We start from the raw sequence: 16,427 nt of genomic DNA on the forward strand, positions 1-16,427 counted from the left end.
GTTAACAAAGTCTACTAAAAAAATTTCCTCTTGCTTGAAAACAGTATAAATACCGTAAAATGGGGTAACTTAGACCGGCGGGGTAACTTAGACCACTTTTAGTTTTTTTAACAAAAACCCCCACAACTCAAAAACTATTTGACATAGAAAAATTTTGTCAATGGGCATCAAAGGCCTAATACTGAGGCTACATAACACAATAGAAAGATTTAAAAAGCCAGTCAATATTACCCCATCAGGGCTGCCATTAGGTAGTCACATTTCCCTCATTATGGGGCGGCGCCCCCCATTTGCAAACTATGACACTTTCCTCAAGTTTGTCATTTGCATATGCAACTAGAAGAGTTCTACTACAATGCACCAAAACCTGGAGTTATTTTGAGTTATTTTACACAAAAAAATAATAATTGATTTTACCACCCGGTCTAAGTTACCCCAAGAGCTGGGGTAACAAAGACCATCACTTTTTTTGAAATTACATAAAGACTATGAGAGGCAGGAGCCAGCAATTTATGGTGAGTGAAAATGTGAAGCTAGAGTATAGACCTGTATTTTGCATGTTTCAATTAAAGTTTAATTTAGCTAGTAAAAAAAGTGGCATCATTTATAAAAAAAAGTGGTCTAAGTTACCCCATTTTACGGTACCTATTTCTGGATTGCCAACATAATTTTTCACCACAGGATGCATTGAAAATTTATTTTACTTTTTTTTTTGTTAAAATAATCTTAGTGCTATTTAGTTTATTTCAAAAATGCCACAAATCATACCTGTTTCCTGTTACTTTTTAACAAAATAACCAGGCACGGCAGTTAGCACACAAACACCATAAAAACTTTATTAACAAGTAAATATTTCCTTAAAATGGTCATACTTGTTAGGAACATTACTGAAAGACACACAGATCATAACAAGCATGACAGGCACTCGAGCTAATATAGGTTATAGGAGTGATATATACATACATTTTTGTTGATCTGAAATGACCAGGATCAGGTCTGGGTTTGAATGCAAATAACTTACAACTATTGCCACTTTAAAATCTGTTAGAAGGACAGATGTCAGAAGGTAATGCCTCAAAAGAGTAATGCCTCATACATACAGCTACAGGGGTTGGACAAAATAAGGGAAACACCTGACATATTGATATTGAAATTTTGAACAACAATAAAATGTGCCATATTTTATGTTTTATTTGTTGTTGCTGCTAATTGATATTTTATCATTGTACTGATATTTATAGTAAATTTTTATGTCTATAGCCTATAAGAGGCAAACCTCTCTGACTTTCAGTGGCCAAGTTTTTGGTGCCTGTTTCATACTATAAGTAGACCAGGACCTATACTCTCAAAAAAAGTTAAGAGATGGTAAGTTCATCAGCTAATCATTGACGGCCTTTCAAGCAAAATCCACCAATCATAGACAAGAAAAAAGAGCGTCAGTATATACATTCACTTAGCAAATTTTGAAAGTATGGTCCCAGTAAAGTATCATGGATACCAGCATAACCATACTTAAGAAATTGGTTTAAATCTTGAGTTATTGAGGAAATTAAAAATGAACTGATTCCAAAAAAGCTCTGGTTTGTCACTATGCAGTACAGGTAACAGGTCCACACTCTACAGACTACAGAGTACCTACAGACTATTTTTTTTTAATAGTTGGGGTTAAGACTTGAGACTGAGTTGTGGCGACAAATGCGCCCACCAGCGACCAGCCTGTTCTCTGTCAGAATCCTACAGACTAGTGAGAGTCTGTGAGCAGTGAGACTACAGTGCAGCTACAGCTACAGCAGCGCACCAAAAAAAAAAAAAAAAAAAAAAAAAAAAAAAAAAAAAAAAAAAAAAAAACACCAAGACCAGTGACAGGCTTGAAACTTGAAATTCGTCTTGAGTAGATTAGATGCTAGATGGTTCACAGTTGTAACTGACTGTATCAGTGTACCTATCTGTTGGTACAAACTTTATGAACCTTCACCATGAGTCTAAAAAATGAATGAACCTTTAGGAGGAGTCTAAAAAACACTTTGGGGATATAGGAGTCCAGTCCAGCTGCCAAAGATAAGCGGCATTACCTAACAAGGTGGTACCTAGCCTATCATGGTAACAATGATATCTCGCAGTAAAAGTAATAAGATTATATAAATACCAAGTTGAATATAGGAAGAAATCAAATGCAATTAAATAAAAAATTAATTCACCAAAACTCAGCCCCTAGACACAACAAATACCTATGGAATTGAAAGAATTATAGACCGCATATCACATATGCCGTTTGCGTCACACTGATTGAATTCCTTGACTTGTAAAGAGGTTACAGGATAAACAACTTCTAATGGGACTATGGGAGTTATGGGACATCTAAATCATTTTTATGTGATACTGTGAAGTGACAGTTTCGTTCGAGCTACCGTAGGGTATGTGTGCGATGATTTGGTGTGCTGCTGTTGATTGTTGAAGTCGTCGTACGGGTTTGACATTTATTGAAGTTGAAAATACATTCAGTTAATACAAGATAAAAAAGATTGATGATATATTTATTTTATATTGTTTCTTAGTTGCTTGAAGGTGAAACATTTAAAAGATAATTTCAAGTGTCCTCCTAGTATGGGCTATGTATGGGAAATTTTTTTCCGAAAATAACCGTAACCGAGTGTAACTTATTCAAAAATTGCTCAAATCTAAAGTTGAAATTGTCTAATTATACGCAAATATTTTTTACAGTAGCAGAAATTTATATCAATGGATATTCTGTAAAAAACAATGACTTTGAATACGGTGCAAATAAGCATTAGGCGTGCAGAAGTAAATTTGGTTAGGTACCACAAGCCATTGCAAATAACAGACGTATTTATTAATTACAATGAAAAATTATTCGGGTGCAAGCAAAATCCAACCCACAAAAAAATTTCCGATATTCTTTGGAAAGAAAAATGCAACAACAACCCGCGTCTGTTCGATAAAGAGAAGTTTCGATTTGCGGGGAGTAAGGGAGTTGACAGTAAAATTGAGATAGATCTTGGACTAACATCTTATAAAGAACTTTGCGTAACCAATTTTCAACCAAATGTAACAAAGCTTATGCAAGAAGGAATCCAAGATTTTAATGACAATCATGCTTACCTTTCACAAGCGCTTGGTAAGTACCTACTACCTAGTAGTAGTAGCTGTGACTGATCACTGAATTATCATTACTTTCTTATGGTTGAAATTCGTTTCCTTGCAGTTAAAAATTCATTGAATTAAAAAATGGGAGCTTCTATAAATTCTGAACATTTGCATACAAAATTCAAACACAAATATGTTATACTTTTTCAGATAATAGTTTATGGGACCGGCAATATATTCCATTAAAATAGGCACACATTAATCATTTGAAATTTTTTAATATCTTAAAACAAACGGTTTGCCCAAATCTATCAATTGGTCGGCAGGGGTGGGAATTTTGCTGCTGAGCAGCGACGATCAGCTGCTCCTGCTGCGGCGGTCCATGTGGACCGGAGAAGCTGCTGGCAAATGGGACCGTCCCGGGGGCCATCCAGAGCCCTGCAATGTCCCAGAGCTCGCTTCGTCTCTTGAACATTCAAGCCCAAGCCAAACAGATGCTGGCGTTAACATGGAGGAACTCAGCCCTGAAAAATTACGTGTGAATGATTCAATATTGAAAGAGGTAAATTAATTCGACTCTGTCACTAACCCAGATCACATAACCGAGAATTTTAAAGAACTATCAGGACGATCGAAATCTTGTATTGAAGTGATGAATGAGAGCTATATGACTTATTTAAATTTCTTTATTTTGTAATGAGAGGTTCTTAACGCCTGTTAATGGATGTATTCATGTCTCCCCTAAGTGAGTGGAACACTTGTTCATGTTATCGCCATAGATGTTGCCATTCATGTTATATTCCCTTTCTGTGGCGATCACCCGTGCCATGCTATTTTGCATCATCGGTTTGCATACTATAGGGAGTGCCCCTCTAAAATGACATGCTCGATGACATGGTAAGTTGCTACAAGAAAGGAAATAAACTGTCACTTTTTAGGTCCATCGTACAAGTTTCTTTTCCTTGAAAATAGAGATAGTTGTGGCTTCATAGAAACGATCATAAGTGATAAGGTGCACTGCAGGAAATTAATAGGCTACGTACGCTGGCTGTATTCGCACAAACTGATAGAGCCACGGGAAACAGGAGAGCGATGCAATGCTTGCGTATGTCGCCCCACTGTCTTCGATCAGGCTTCGGTGGGTGATTATTATGAATTACGGAACCTTCTGGCGGTTACTGATGCCTATGCGAAGAATGCGAAATAAATTACAATTAAGAAGCCTTAAGTCAGATGTGCAGTCCTGTGACGATGTTCAGACGTGACTTACCGAACTTGTTGTATAGATACGTGGTGCATGAATGAACTAAAATATCGGTTAAAATTTTTACTTTAGCTAAGATAATGAGTTTCTTATGGGTTTTCCGATAATCATTTCTACTAAAGTGATCAGGTTTGAATTTAGTCGTCTGTATAGTGCTAACTTACGAACAACGTAGTTTTCAATAAACGAATGTTGCCTTGGTTTTTGCTTCTATTGGCGAGCTGAGTTTTTGCAAGCAATAGCATTAATATTGGGCGCAAGTTTTTTTACACAGGCAAGTTGGTGGCCTTGACTGGGTGTTTGGTTAAAACCTTAATCGACGTCTAATTCTTACTTGAAGGTGTACAAAAATTACTCTACCTTTCAATTGCAGTTGAAGCAATGAGATTTTTTTCTGTAGTACCAATCGAATTTACAGCACTCCGAAATGTACAATTTCAGTTACACTGTGATGCTGCAGCTTGCTTCTAATACATCGAATGAATTCCGAATTAGAGTGTACTGGGAGTGTGTACTCTTTTGGTGGAGAGCTTTGTACATACCCTCTACCACATCGTATCGTGTGAGATAGGCTACTCAGCAGTGACCAGCTGTGTGATCGTCTGATATTGGTTAATTTGTGCCGTGACACCTCCGATTTATGTTCATTTGTGCTGTATTATTCCATTTATAAGAACATTTGCAATATTCCTCTATATGTAGGATCATTTGTTCTGTATTCATATAGATGTTGGATCATTTCGACTGTATCCCTCACGTTACTGTATCACCTTTACGTGCCGCGTTTCTGCTGGTAAAAGTTTGCAGCTTTCTCACGTTCATGGAACATATCTCTTGTATTCCCCAGGTGTGGGGCTCAATCATCGGTGAGGCAGTGGATGAGGCCGGTATTCCTGCCACCGAACTCACGCCTCCCCAAGTATCGCTTCTCGGGCTGTGCTTACAGGCAGACCTCGGCGACAGACCAAGTCTTGAGTTTTACGTCAGGTCTAGTAATGTTTTGGCAGACCTCGGCGACAGACCAAGTCTCGAGTTTTACGTCAGGTCTAGTAATGTTTTGGCAGACCTCGGCGACAGACCAAGTCAGGAGTTTTTCGTCAGGTCTAGTAATGTTTTGATGCAAACCAACAAATGTCACTTCTAATCCTTAAAAATTAAATACTCTACGTCCTAAGTTCAGTATTGAATTACTCGGCATTAATAGATTTATTCTGGTTATGCCACGAATGTGCCATTCTAAGTCCGTTCATGCACACTTTTGTTTCTCTATCGCTATAATATTCTTATACTTTCATCAAGACTTTAAATAATATTCGTTGCAATTGCATTTATTCGGTTATATAGCCTCAATTTTAATGGTCACTTTATGACTACAAATGGCTTCACGGATTGACTAGTACATTTAAATTCTATATCAGGGCTATTGAATTATATATTAAAATTTTACGCTCACCTACACAAATTAATTTTAATTCTAACGCTATCACGAATTACATTTTCACCTGCACATAAAATGCAATTTATTCTGCAGCTCCACCACTTAATGACAGGTTATCTGTCGCTGCAGATAACATGAACGATATCTTATCGTGAATAAATTCCAGGTTTGACGGCATTCACACTGCACTTTCATTGAAAATTATTTTTCAAAACTTTTACGCCCATAATATTAGGTAGTTAATTGTCGGAATTTTTGAAACGTCAGATAGTTTCCAAAAATTTATTCATGTTACGTGTTCGTGAAGTACTCATCATCAGAAACCATCGTTACTAGTATCATCCATGCATTGAGTATCATTATAAACCATTGTACTGCGTGTGCGCGTGAAGTAATTTGTATTATAAAGCAATTCCAGGGTGTATTATAAAGCAATATAAAGCCAGGGTGGCCCAGTGGTTAAAGTTCAGAGTACTAGAATTGGCGCAGAGAGGCGCGGGTTCGATCCCAGCTCTGTGCGTCAGTTTCTGGTCAGAATCGGCAAGGAGGCCGGGCGGTTGAGCACAGCAGAATTGTAGCAGTGAGTTGCGTGTTCGAGACCGCAAAATGCTGTGAGTGTTCTGCAATGTTAAGAATCGGCGACAGGCTTACGGCTTACTAAATGCTGAAACCGCTATTATTATTATTATTAATTCATCATGTATGCGCGTGGATTACCCTCCATTATAGAACATCGTATTATGCTTGTATTAATCACAAATCATCAAGTATTCATCACTCATCATTGTATCGTGTGTGCGCTATGTACCCTTCATAGGAAACTATTTTTATTTTCATAGGACTCATCACAAACCATTGCATCATAAGAGCGTGTGATGCATTCCTCATCACAAACCATTGCATCATACCTGCGTGTGATGCATTCCTCATCACAAACCATTGCATCATGCCTGCGTGTGATGCATTCTCATCACAAACCATTGTACTATTATTACTTCTATTTAACACCACGTCTCACAGGCTGGGGCTGACATCAGCAGCACTACAGGAGGCCTACAGTCGTGGTCAGCAGGCTGAGGCTGACGAGTCCACGTCTCTGCTGATGCTGCCTCTGAGTGACGTGCGCCACGTCATCGCCATCGTCAGGCGCCGCTGTCAGTGGTCGTGGTCTCGTAGTCGAGGGTCGTAGTCTCGTAGTCGAGGGTCGTATTCTCGTAGTCGAGGGTCGTGGTCTCGTAGTCGAGGGTCGTAGTCTCGTAGTCGAGGGTCGTGGTCTCGTAGTCGAGGGTCGNTTAGTATAATATCACATTAATCATCAGTATAATATCACATTATTATACCGCTAACATCGGTCAGATCGCGTGTCAGCGTCAGGACTGGCCGGCGACTGCGCAGCGGCAGCGGCGGCGGCAGCGGACGTCATGAAGGATGCCGAGGATCTCAGGCTGCAGGAACTAGTCAAGGATTTCTCACCGGCTCTCACTGGCGCCCTACTGATGGCCGAGGATGTTTTGCTGCAGGAATAACTGAGCAATGAATGTCATGGAATGTACACTTACAAAAATGAATGGCTCATTTGAATAAATTGTGGAAACGAGGATTCATCAATTTACTAATGAGGCTTTTGTTGTCAAACAGCTGCTGTGTTTGGAGACAAAATTTCGAACTATATATAAGGTAATAGCCGTTCAGATGAGAATGTTTAGAGGACTCAACTGTGGCATATGCATTTAGACTTTGCATTCTTGCATGTGGCTTATACGTATTATTTAAGCTTTGCATTTAGTATTCCAAACTTTGCATTCAAAGTATAGCATTTGAACTTTGCATTCAAAGTATAGCATTTAAACTTTGAACTGATTAAGCGGACATGAACATAAGTGAACGGCTGAGCTTTAGAGGGACAATCGGATGAACGTTAAATGAACGAAAAAATTCCTTCCTCGAGACAATATAACTTTGGGAAACTCTTGTGTTATTTATGAGAGAAATATTATTCAGTAAAATTTTCCATCATGGTGTTTATTTTACTGATTCATCTTACGTCTTCAAAGTGAATACCGACGGTTGTATTTATTGTAAAGAATAAAAAATTATGAGACATGACCAACACTTTTAAGGTAAAAATTGTCCCTTCTTTCTTATGCGCCTTCAAAGTTTTTTAACTTGAATGGACGGAATGAGAGAAGTGGAGCTTTATATGAAGGTATTAAAACTCGAATGAAGTGAATTTGCTCGAGCTGCTGCTTGGTTTAAATCCTTTGAATCGGAAGCAGGAGCTTCTCCTGGCCAGCGCAAGCCAGCCAGGTGAATTTATTTGACATCCTATCAAATAAATGCAAACTGATTTGAATGAAACGATACCAATTTCTCTAATAAAAAGTTATTACAAGCTGAATAGTAGGGTCCACAATATCATCAAACGTTTAAATTTACGGATCTAGCTGCTTTGCTCTTATAATGTATGGTCATCGTAAATAAGAGGCTATAATAAATTGGTTAACTAATCAGTTAACCAATTAAATATATTCAGTTGGAAGACAAGGAAGGTTTTATTATTTGGGTTGATGGTAGTGAAGGGGAGCCGGTTATCCATAATAGAAACCGGCCGGAGCTACTAATCGCCACAACACCCTGAGCCTCAGTAACGGACAACCAACCTGCAGCATCCGGTCTTCTTAGCTCTCGCAGAGACCCGTCCTCCGTGAGAAGACGAGCTGATGCCTTCGCCCCCAGATCGTCTCACACCTCGAGGCCGCCACCTCAGACGAGACGCACGCTGGAACTCACACTCCATAGTGAAGATGAAGTGGACGTAAAAGTGAAGATGTGGCGTCGTTGGCAATCATAAGGAGTCTGACTTATTGGCTGTCTCTGAACCGTACTATAGGCGCTGGCGTTATCTTCAATCTTCAAATTTGGATATGAGGAAGGTTGCCCACACAGAATTACAAGAAATGTTGGGAATTGTAGCCGGCTAAATTAAACCATGAATAACTCAAACCCCAAAGATAATCTTCTTCGAACGGAAATTATCTTATGCAAGATAAGAATTTAACTCACGTGGATAAATAAACGGCAAGGTTTCGAAAAAAATATTTTATTTACACGCTTAGCATAACAATTTTTAAGAATAAATGACAACATAGTAAAAAAGTTTCTGTTATTAATTTTAAAGCATAAGAAGTTGGCTTGCCGTCAATAATAAATAACTTAGGCTCAACTGGATTATAATTAGTGGACGGTTAAAAATACAAATGATATTTTCACCTCAATCATATCCTAGAATCTGAATACTGACGATTAAATTACCGATTAAATAATAGCGAAAGAAACAAAAATTGTCACAAAATATACAGCGAAACAAACATGGGTTCGCGCACGTTTCCAATACATACGAGTAGCCTAAACCTGTTTTAGAAATACTTTATTTAAACACCGGACTTATTCTTATCATTGACCTCTGAACCATCTTTCTGTTTCTTGCTATGATAAAGTTTAGCGAACTGCTGCACTCCAGGCTCATTGTGCAGCTCATACCCCGGGATCACGCTCTTGCATTTGCGCAACCACGTTACGATGTTTGGGTGCCTGGATAGGTCGGGCTGGACGGCCTCCGCTGTGGAGATGGTGGCGACGAGAGCGAAGTCTGCTACAGTGATTTGGTCACCAGCTGCGTACGGCGTCTGGCCCAGCTGTCTGTTGATCACTGACAAGGATTCTCTTGCCTTAATGTAGGCGCACTTCGGGTGTTTTGGGTCCTGGTGAAGGTAGTGTGTGCAATTTGTGTAACTGTGTTCGTATATTATCATATAGAATCAGTGAAACAAATTGCAGGTATAGTTTGATTGAGATTTAAGTCCTTATCATAAGGTTAATTATGAATAAACAGACAATTAACATAACCTTATTAGACAGACAATTCAATTCGCTGCAACGAATCTTTAATTAAAATATTTGTAACCTATCCCTATCCGGCGACTCACAAGGCAGTTGATGAGGTTCTTGTACAAAGTGCCGCTGTCGAAGTACAGGATTTGGTCGACCTTGGCACGCGAGGCAGGATCCTTTGGGTACAGGGAGTCGTCCTTGCCGAACTTGTTGATGAGGTACGTGCAGATGACGTGGCTGAGCGAGTAATCATGAAGATATATTAAGAGATTTTCACATTCAATATTAATGAAGGAAATGAATGATGTTGCAGACGTAAACAGGATATTACGCGACTGGGTACCGCAATTAACATCGTAAATTTGCGTAACTATTATTCTTATTTTAGGCAATTATTTTAAGCGATAGAATTTTTTATATCCGAAACAAGATCTACAAGAGCTATCAATCTTTCTTCTAAGTGCACCAGCTCTTCGCACTCACCTTTCAAACAACACTAGTCCTTCGTGTTTCAGTAAAGGAACAGTCTTCAGAGGGTTGACCTCAATGAACTCCTGACGAAGATGTTCTTTATTGTGTACATCCAAAGGATGTAGGTTGAATGTGAGCCCCAAAGCCTCTCCAACCATGAGCACAGCCCGGCAACCGGGGATGGTGCTGCAGTAGTACAAGTCCAACGACATCGCGGCTACGGTCTGGAAATTAAATATATTGTTTAAAAAATCGTAGGGAGCCTTTGAACTATCATGGTTGAACTATATAAGATTGACCCACGAGGATTTCCGTCTTTCAGTTTAGCTTTCCTGTTACGTCACTGAGATCGAGAACTGTAAACAATCCCGTCATTTCCATGACGGATTGGTTGACTGGTTTGAACGCATTTCGGTGATTGGTTAATGCCCGAGACGTCACTGAGATCAGTGACGTCACCGACGAACAACAAGCTACATGCGCAAAAATGAGCTTCCCATGGGTCAACCTTATAGGGCAACATGGGGCAGCGCGCCCCCCTTTTTTTAAACTAAATTTTTGATGAAGTTCTAATTGATAAGAGCTGGTTCTTTATTTTGTTTAAAGGTACAACTAATGAGGAATGTATGATGTGAATTAGACGCCTATATGTTTATTCAATTTTTAATGAAACACTATTTTGTAAAAAGTGTCAAAATGGGCCCATTGCCACACCCCTGGGGTTACGGGCCCATGGGCTTGGGGCAAGGCGCCCACACTTGGTCCCTTTACCACAAATGCATATTTTTCGTTTAAAAATGAAAAAAACACTTTACAGCTAAAAATAAGAAAATGTAATAAAAAATATGACATTCACTCATTTATTAACAACTCAAAAAATCATATACTTAACTTGAAAAAATATACTCTTGGCTTAAAAAATCTATCACTGACGTGAGGAAAAATATTTTGTTGACATAAAAATATATATCCTTGACTTGAAAAATATATCTTTGCGATAAAAAATTCGTCCTAAACATGAAAAAATATATCCGTGACTAGAAAAAATATATTTAGTTGATCAGAAAAAAAACTTCATTCCAGTTTCGTCCATAATCCAGATATTATGTGCAGAGAATTCGTACTTAATAGTGATTTCAGCCAACACCATAAAAACTCATCAACTTTTGGCTCATTGGTGTTGGTTGAAATCAATTTTCTGCAAGGCAAGAGTCAATAACTCGTTAAGGGGTCATAAATACGCATATTTAGAAACTAAACCTGCTGCCTTGAGGCGGCAAATCAAAAAATCATGCAATATGAAGAGTAATTTGTAATTCAAAAAGCTAATCATAGTTTTAAAAGGTCATTGAGAGAAATCTAATGATGTATAACACGAGACTTCACCATGGGCGCTTTGCCCCGTGACACGCGTGGGCCCGTTGCCTCACTAGGTATCATTTCAATTTATGTATATCGTGTCAACATTTTATTTTAAAAGCTAATAGTCTAAACTTGATCTCAAAATTATCTCTATAAATATTACTTTGAAAATATAGTTCACACTAGTTTCAAAAGCTTCATCTACAGGTATCGAAAAATTTTTTATTTAGCAGCAAAAAAAATTTTATCTGGACTATAACAGTTATTCACAAATAAATTAATAACGCAAACACTTAGCGAAATGTAAATCCGTGCACTTCATCCCAGTGAAACTGTCGACCGGCGGTAGAGAACACGGACCAATATCTGCCATACTTAGCGAGAAACCCGCTATGGGCCCATGACCCGCAGTGGGCTCGCTGCCCCATGTTACCCTACTAGTTCAACCATGCTTATGTGTACGATCGAGCTTTTGTTAATCGCAAAAGTTTCTCTTATTCACGGATAGGTTCTCTAAACCTTGAGAAATTCATGTGAATCGTGCGGGCTTCTGTTGAGAGTGAAAGCTTTTGTTATTCACTGTTAGGTTTCTTAAACCGTGAGGAATTCTGGTGGATTGTGTGGGTAACATGAAATTTTTGGATCGTCTGTAAATCGTGAGGCATAGTGATAATTTGTTAGGACTTGATTTAGATGGAAATGAACATCTGTAAATGAATGGCGTGTTTCATCAGCAGTGGGTTTATAAGTTTTTCTAATACAATTATCAATTATTTGATACTGAAATTCGGCTCCATGTAACTAGAATAGTCGCCTAATCTTACGTGCGAAGATTTTGAAGCAAAATTCAAGTTGACGAATTGTTAACATCAAGAAAGTCCTTGGGCGACGGTAGAAAATTTTAATGCAAGTTTTTTCTTTCGGCATTTCTCAAGAACAGGTGATTAAATTCTAGCGATAAATTAAATTTGGGAACAAATTTAATTAATTTATTTTAAAACTTTAATGTTCGGCTTTTGGTTGATTTTTTTTTTATTTATGGTTTACTGGATTTAAAGGTCAATCTTCGGCTCGTGACGGCAGAAGTATTTTTAAATGCTTGCAAATTGATATGGCTCATTTCAGCTACTCAATAAAACTTCAATAATTAATCCACTGGCGCACATGAAGTCAGTATATGACTAGAAATTCATATTTGAATGTACGATGTTTTACAAAAATATGTATATTTGTGTATTCTTCAATATCCGTGGCTTGTTGGTCTAGGGGTATGATTCTCGCTTCGGGTGCGAGAGGTCCCGGGTTCAATTCCCGGACAAGCCCATCGCTTTTAAGAATAAGTGCGACCTTATCGCTAGGTCATGTATGCCGTTATCATGGCTACCGTAGGCACTACTACACATGCATAGCAAGCTCGTGTGTACGGGAAGGCGCGCTTCAATGTTAGGTTGGGGGACAGTGATCAGAGGTCAGCGAAGTCCACTATAGGCCGTAGAAAACATTGAGCGACGTCTGTGGGGTCACGAATGAGGAACTACTTCAAGAAAGTATAATTTACATAGCATGACTGTTTATAAATAAGTTACATGGTCCGCAAGTTTTTATTCTGCCTACCACTTTGGGAATAAGAAACTAAATCATAATGGAATATTGACTTAAATATGAACAGTAAACATTTTTCTATTACAAGCTTATATACAGTCACACTTCGCCCTGACCTTCACATTTGGAAGCCATTTTCATAGGATTTCACGAGGATTTTACAAATTCTGAACACAATCCTTGAAATGATTTTACTTCCTATGAAAGTTGTAATACAACATTTTAGGGAAGTCCAGAAAACAAGTGACAAGAAGTTCAAAACGAATTGTGCGTGAAGGAATAAAATTTAATCGTGGCCAGTGAGTAACAGAAATCGAGTAATTTAAATTCATGATAAAAAGGTTTTTGTTTAAGCATTTAAGACACACAATGTTTTATGGTTTTATGTTGTAAGGTGTGTACTTTTTAATGAAATGTACATATTAGGGCCATAAATCTTCTGCACAATGATCCAGCATTTTGTTATCATGCATCGTGGCATCCGGTTCGACCGGTTATCTTTCCTTCAATAAAAAAATATATAGTGGCAACTATTAAAGTTGCCACTATAGTCACCAAGCTTTTATCATCGCAAAGCTTAAAAATTCTCCATTAGCTGCCAGAAATATATAGGATCATTTCAACACATTACCCACTATTTCGGTTTGATTTCTAATTGAAAAATTTCAATCGCCATAATGACTTTTTCAGTCATCCAACTGGCAGGAAAAATAGGCTTTGTTGAAGATAGAAAATTCTTGTGATTATTTTGCTCTGTTTACATATTATATTAGGAATCTTCCCTCTCTGATCCTAGTTTTGATAGACTAAAGTCCTGTGGATCATGAAGCACTAATTCGAATCCTCGTTTACAGAATACCTTCATCCAACCGCCCCAACTTTTGTGAGTTTCCGAATGTTATCATTTTATCTATGAAAATTTTTGAGGAAGTAAATTATAACTGAAGTTAAGTTTCAATTTGTTTATTTCGTTCCGTTTCGTTATGAGTAATGCATGCACCTCTTTATGCATTTAATTATTCGCCCAGGTAATATATGTTCCGACACGAGGTGTATTGCGGAAACGCGCTCGAATAACTCTTATTTATTTAAAGCGCTATCATAGTATAGCTTCACAGTTACTTACACAGAAGCACATAAACATAATGAAAAACTTGTTTAACTATATTAAGGACAGGGGTCCATGCCTCCTAACATTTATGATCGCATTTAAGTTGAATATTTCTGGTTGGGTAAATTTATTTTTGACTTACATTCAGGCCACATTAGAGTGAATTTGTCGGCATATTAAAAATTAATATTTTTAATAAAGGAGCATACATTTATTTTAGGGCTTAGGAATATTTCAAGACGGCTGAAGGCACCCTAAAATAGGCCTAATGCCGCCACTACAATATAATATGTATATCTTTCGTGAAAACCAAGTATAATGTCTGTCGATTCAAACGAATAATAATGCTAACGAGAAATATAATATAATAATCCTCCAAAACGTGTTCCAGATTGCTTAACACAACGCGGAAAGAGGCAGCATTATAGGTAAACCATAAATAAATGCTAAAGTTTTAATCCACTTGCGTTGATTTGATGTTATAGCCATTCCATCTAATCAAACGTTTCTTAATATAAGGATGTAACGTCTCGAAAAACTCTCGTTTTAATTGTTTGATTCATCAATAACATCTGATGTTACATATGCATTGAAAATATTTTACTTGTCAGCGCGTACCTACAAAAATTATTGGAAGGGATTTGTATTTTATCAGATCGATAATTGGCACCTCATCTCTTCGTAATAAACTCACCAATATACGTTTCAAGATTTATTACATTAATTGTTTGCATGGCATGTTAGTGTAAACAGTATATATATACTATACACAAATCTGAAATTCTAACCTCATGGACTCACCAAATCGTATGTTGCTCCGGCTAAAGCTGTGAAGTTGTGTTATATGTATAGTTTAACCTCTTTGTTAAATGCACTCTCTATCTTCCTGAACTATAGTTCGTAAAAATATTCGATAATTCAATTAAAATTTGATAAAAACTCACTTGATATGTAAGAATTTCACTCGCACTTGACAACCTGTCAAAAGCAGCGTTACTCAAAGAATAAGCCAATACTGTAACCGCGCTCTTTATTATAGACGGTTATTCAGAGCGACCCACTTCTTATCTCTTGCATTCATGAACCGGAAATTTATGTTGGACGATTAGCAGGTTCAAATAAGTAAATTCCTTATCTTTTAAAGGGAATTTTCAGGGCTGTTAATGTTGAGCCGACACGTTTATGGCGGGTTTTTACCTTTTATTTGATCGAAAAATCGGTTTTCGCTTAATGATTTGATCGGTTTTCGCTTAATGATGACGGGGCCGTTTGAAATGTTCGTTATCCATTTTTATCTGAGACTGAGCATCAATCAATTTATTAGATTTATTTTCAAAGAATATGAAATGCTAATGTTTTTAAAATTGTACTGTGTTTTATAATGCGCACATAAGTGTAGGAATCACATTTTATTGCGAATCGTAACCTACAAAATTATTTAATTTTGATGTATTCAGGAATGTTAAGCTGCACGATTTTCTATTATAACTTCAAAACCGAATAATTAATTCCTTGCACACAAATCGTCCGAAGAATTTTTGCTTTGAAGTAATCATGCAAAGAATGTTATTAGCACTTCCGTGTTTTTGCTTTGTTGATTACAATGTTTAGAAGGAACTACCTTATTATTGAATTATGCAATAAAAATTGATAAATTTCTAATATGAATTTTAGCGTAAAATTTTTGAAAAATGACAACTAGCGAAAAAATAAATGTTATTACCGCAAATATTGATTAAAAATCATGCTATAAAATTAAATGATGACTGTAATATGCAAGGCCATGATGCTATTGTTTGAATGAAATTCTTAGTGGAATTTTGGCCGGCGATTAAAAGAATACGAAGGGTGCGCTGAAGATGCCATCCTGCCTACCGCGCAAATTATCGCTGTTGTTAAAGCCGCTGTCCTTCACCTTAGTTAATTGTTAGGACGCTCCAGCTGGTCAGCTACACTAAGAGGAATGTGTGAGACTTTGATTAAATGAATAGGACATTGATCAAGTGAATGGAACTTTGATGAAATCAATGAGACTTTGATCAAATGTATGGAACTTTGATCAAATGTGTGAGACTTTGATCAAATGAATATGAGACTTTGATCATATGAGTGAGACTTAAGTGAATGGAACTTTGATCAAATGAATGTGACTTTGATCAAATGAGTGGGACTTTGATCAAATG

At 37.4% G+C, this 16,427-nt stretch overlaps 2 protein-coding genes and 1 non-coding gene across 3 annotated transcripts; 2 read left to right on the forward strand and 1 right to left on the reverse strand.

Annotated features, from left to right (window-relative positions):
• The first annotated feature begins 2,706 nt into the window (after positions 1 to 2,706).
• LOC108670581 (uridine diphosphate glucose pyrophosphatase NUDT22) lies at positions 2,707 to 7,333 on the forward strand. The gene is made up of 5 exons (XM_018158046.2): positions 2,707 to 3,136; positions 3,432 to 3,667; positions 5,217 to 5,413; positions 6,828 to 6,961; positions 7,164 to 7,333. The coding sequence occupies exons 1-5, from the start codon at positions 2,761 to 2,763 to the stop codon at positions 7,331 to 7,333; spliced, it is 1,113 nt and encodes a 370-aa protein (XP_018013535.1). The 5' UTR covers positions 2,707 to 2,760.
• Positions 7,334 to 8,940: 1,607 nt separating this feature from the next.
• LOC108670587 (glutathione S-transferase D1) lies at positions 8,941 to 15,217 on the reverse strand. The gene is made up of 4 exons (XM_018158051.2): positions 15,046 to 15,217; positions 10,182 to 10,393; positions 9,794 to 9,935; positions 8,941 to 9,568 (listed from the first exon to the last, which is right to left on the reverse strand). The coding sequence occupies exons 2-4, from the start codon at positions 10,379 to 10,381 to the stop codon at positions 9,239 to 9,241; spliced, it is 672 nt and encodes a 223-aa protein (XP_018013540.1). The 5' UTR covers positions 10,382 to 10,393; positions 15,046 to 15,217; the 3' UTR covers positions 8,941 to 9,238.
• Positions 12,783 to 12,854, forward strand: Trnap-cgg. Its single transcript has one exon. It is a non-coding gene; the product is annotated as a tRNA-Pro (tRNA).
• Positions 15,218 to 16,427: the final 1,210 nt, after the last annotated feature.

The sequence above is a fragment of the Hyalella azteca genome, unplaced genomic scaffold (assembly GCF_000764305.2).
Source record: "Hyalella azteca isolate HAZT.00-mixed unplaced genomic scaffold, Hazt_2.0.2 contig11947, whole genome shotgun sequence".
In the NCBI taxonomy this organism is placed as follows: Eukaryota; Metazoa; Arthropoda; class Malacostraca; order Amphipoda; family Hyalellidae; genus Hyalella; species Hyalella azteca.

Bases quoted from the DNA above. Each gene is read 5' to 3' on its own strand.
- LOC108670581 (XM_018158046.2), top strand. From the start codon at position 2,761: ATGACTTTGAATACGGTGCAAATAAGCATTAGGCGTGCAGAAGTAAAT. The intron at 3,137-3,431 runs GTAAGTACCTAC...ATTGGTCGGCAG, and splicing joins TTACCTTTCACAAGCGCTTG to GGGTGGGAATTTTGCTGCTG. The intron at 6,962-7,163 runs GTCAGTGGTCGT...AACATCGGTCAG, and splicing joins CGCCATCGTCAGGCGCCGCT to ATCGCGTGTCAGCGTCAGGA.
- LOC108670587 (XM_018158051.2), bottom strand. From the start codon at position 10,381: ATGTCGTTGGACTTGTACTACTGCAGCACCATCCCCGGTTGCCGGGCT. The intron at 9,936-10,181 runs GTGAGTGCGAAG...TTACTCGCTCAG, and splicing joins GGACTAGTGTTGTTTGAAAG to CCACGTCATCTGCACGTACC. The intron at 9,569-9,793 runs GTGAGTCGCCGG...TACCTTCACCAG, and splicing joins AGAACCTCATCAACTGCCTT to GACCCAAAACACCCGAAGTG.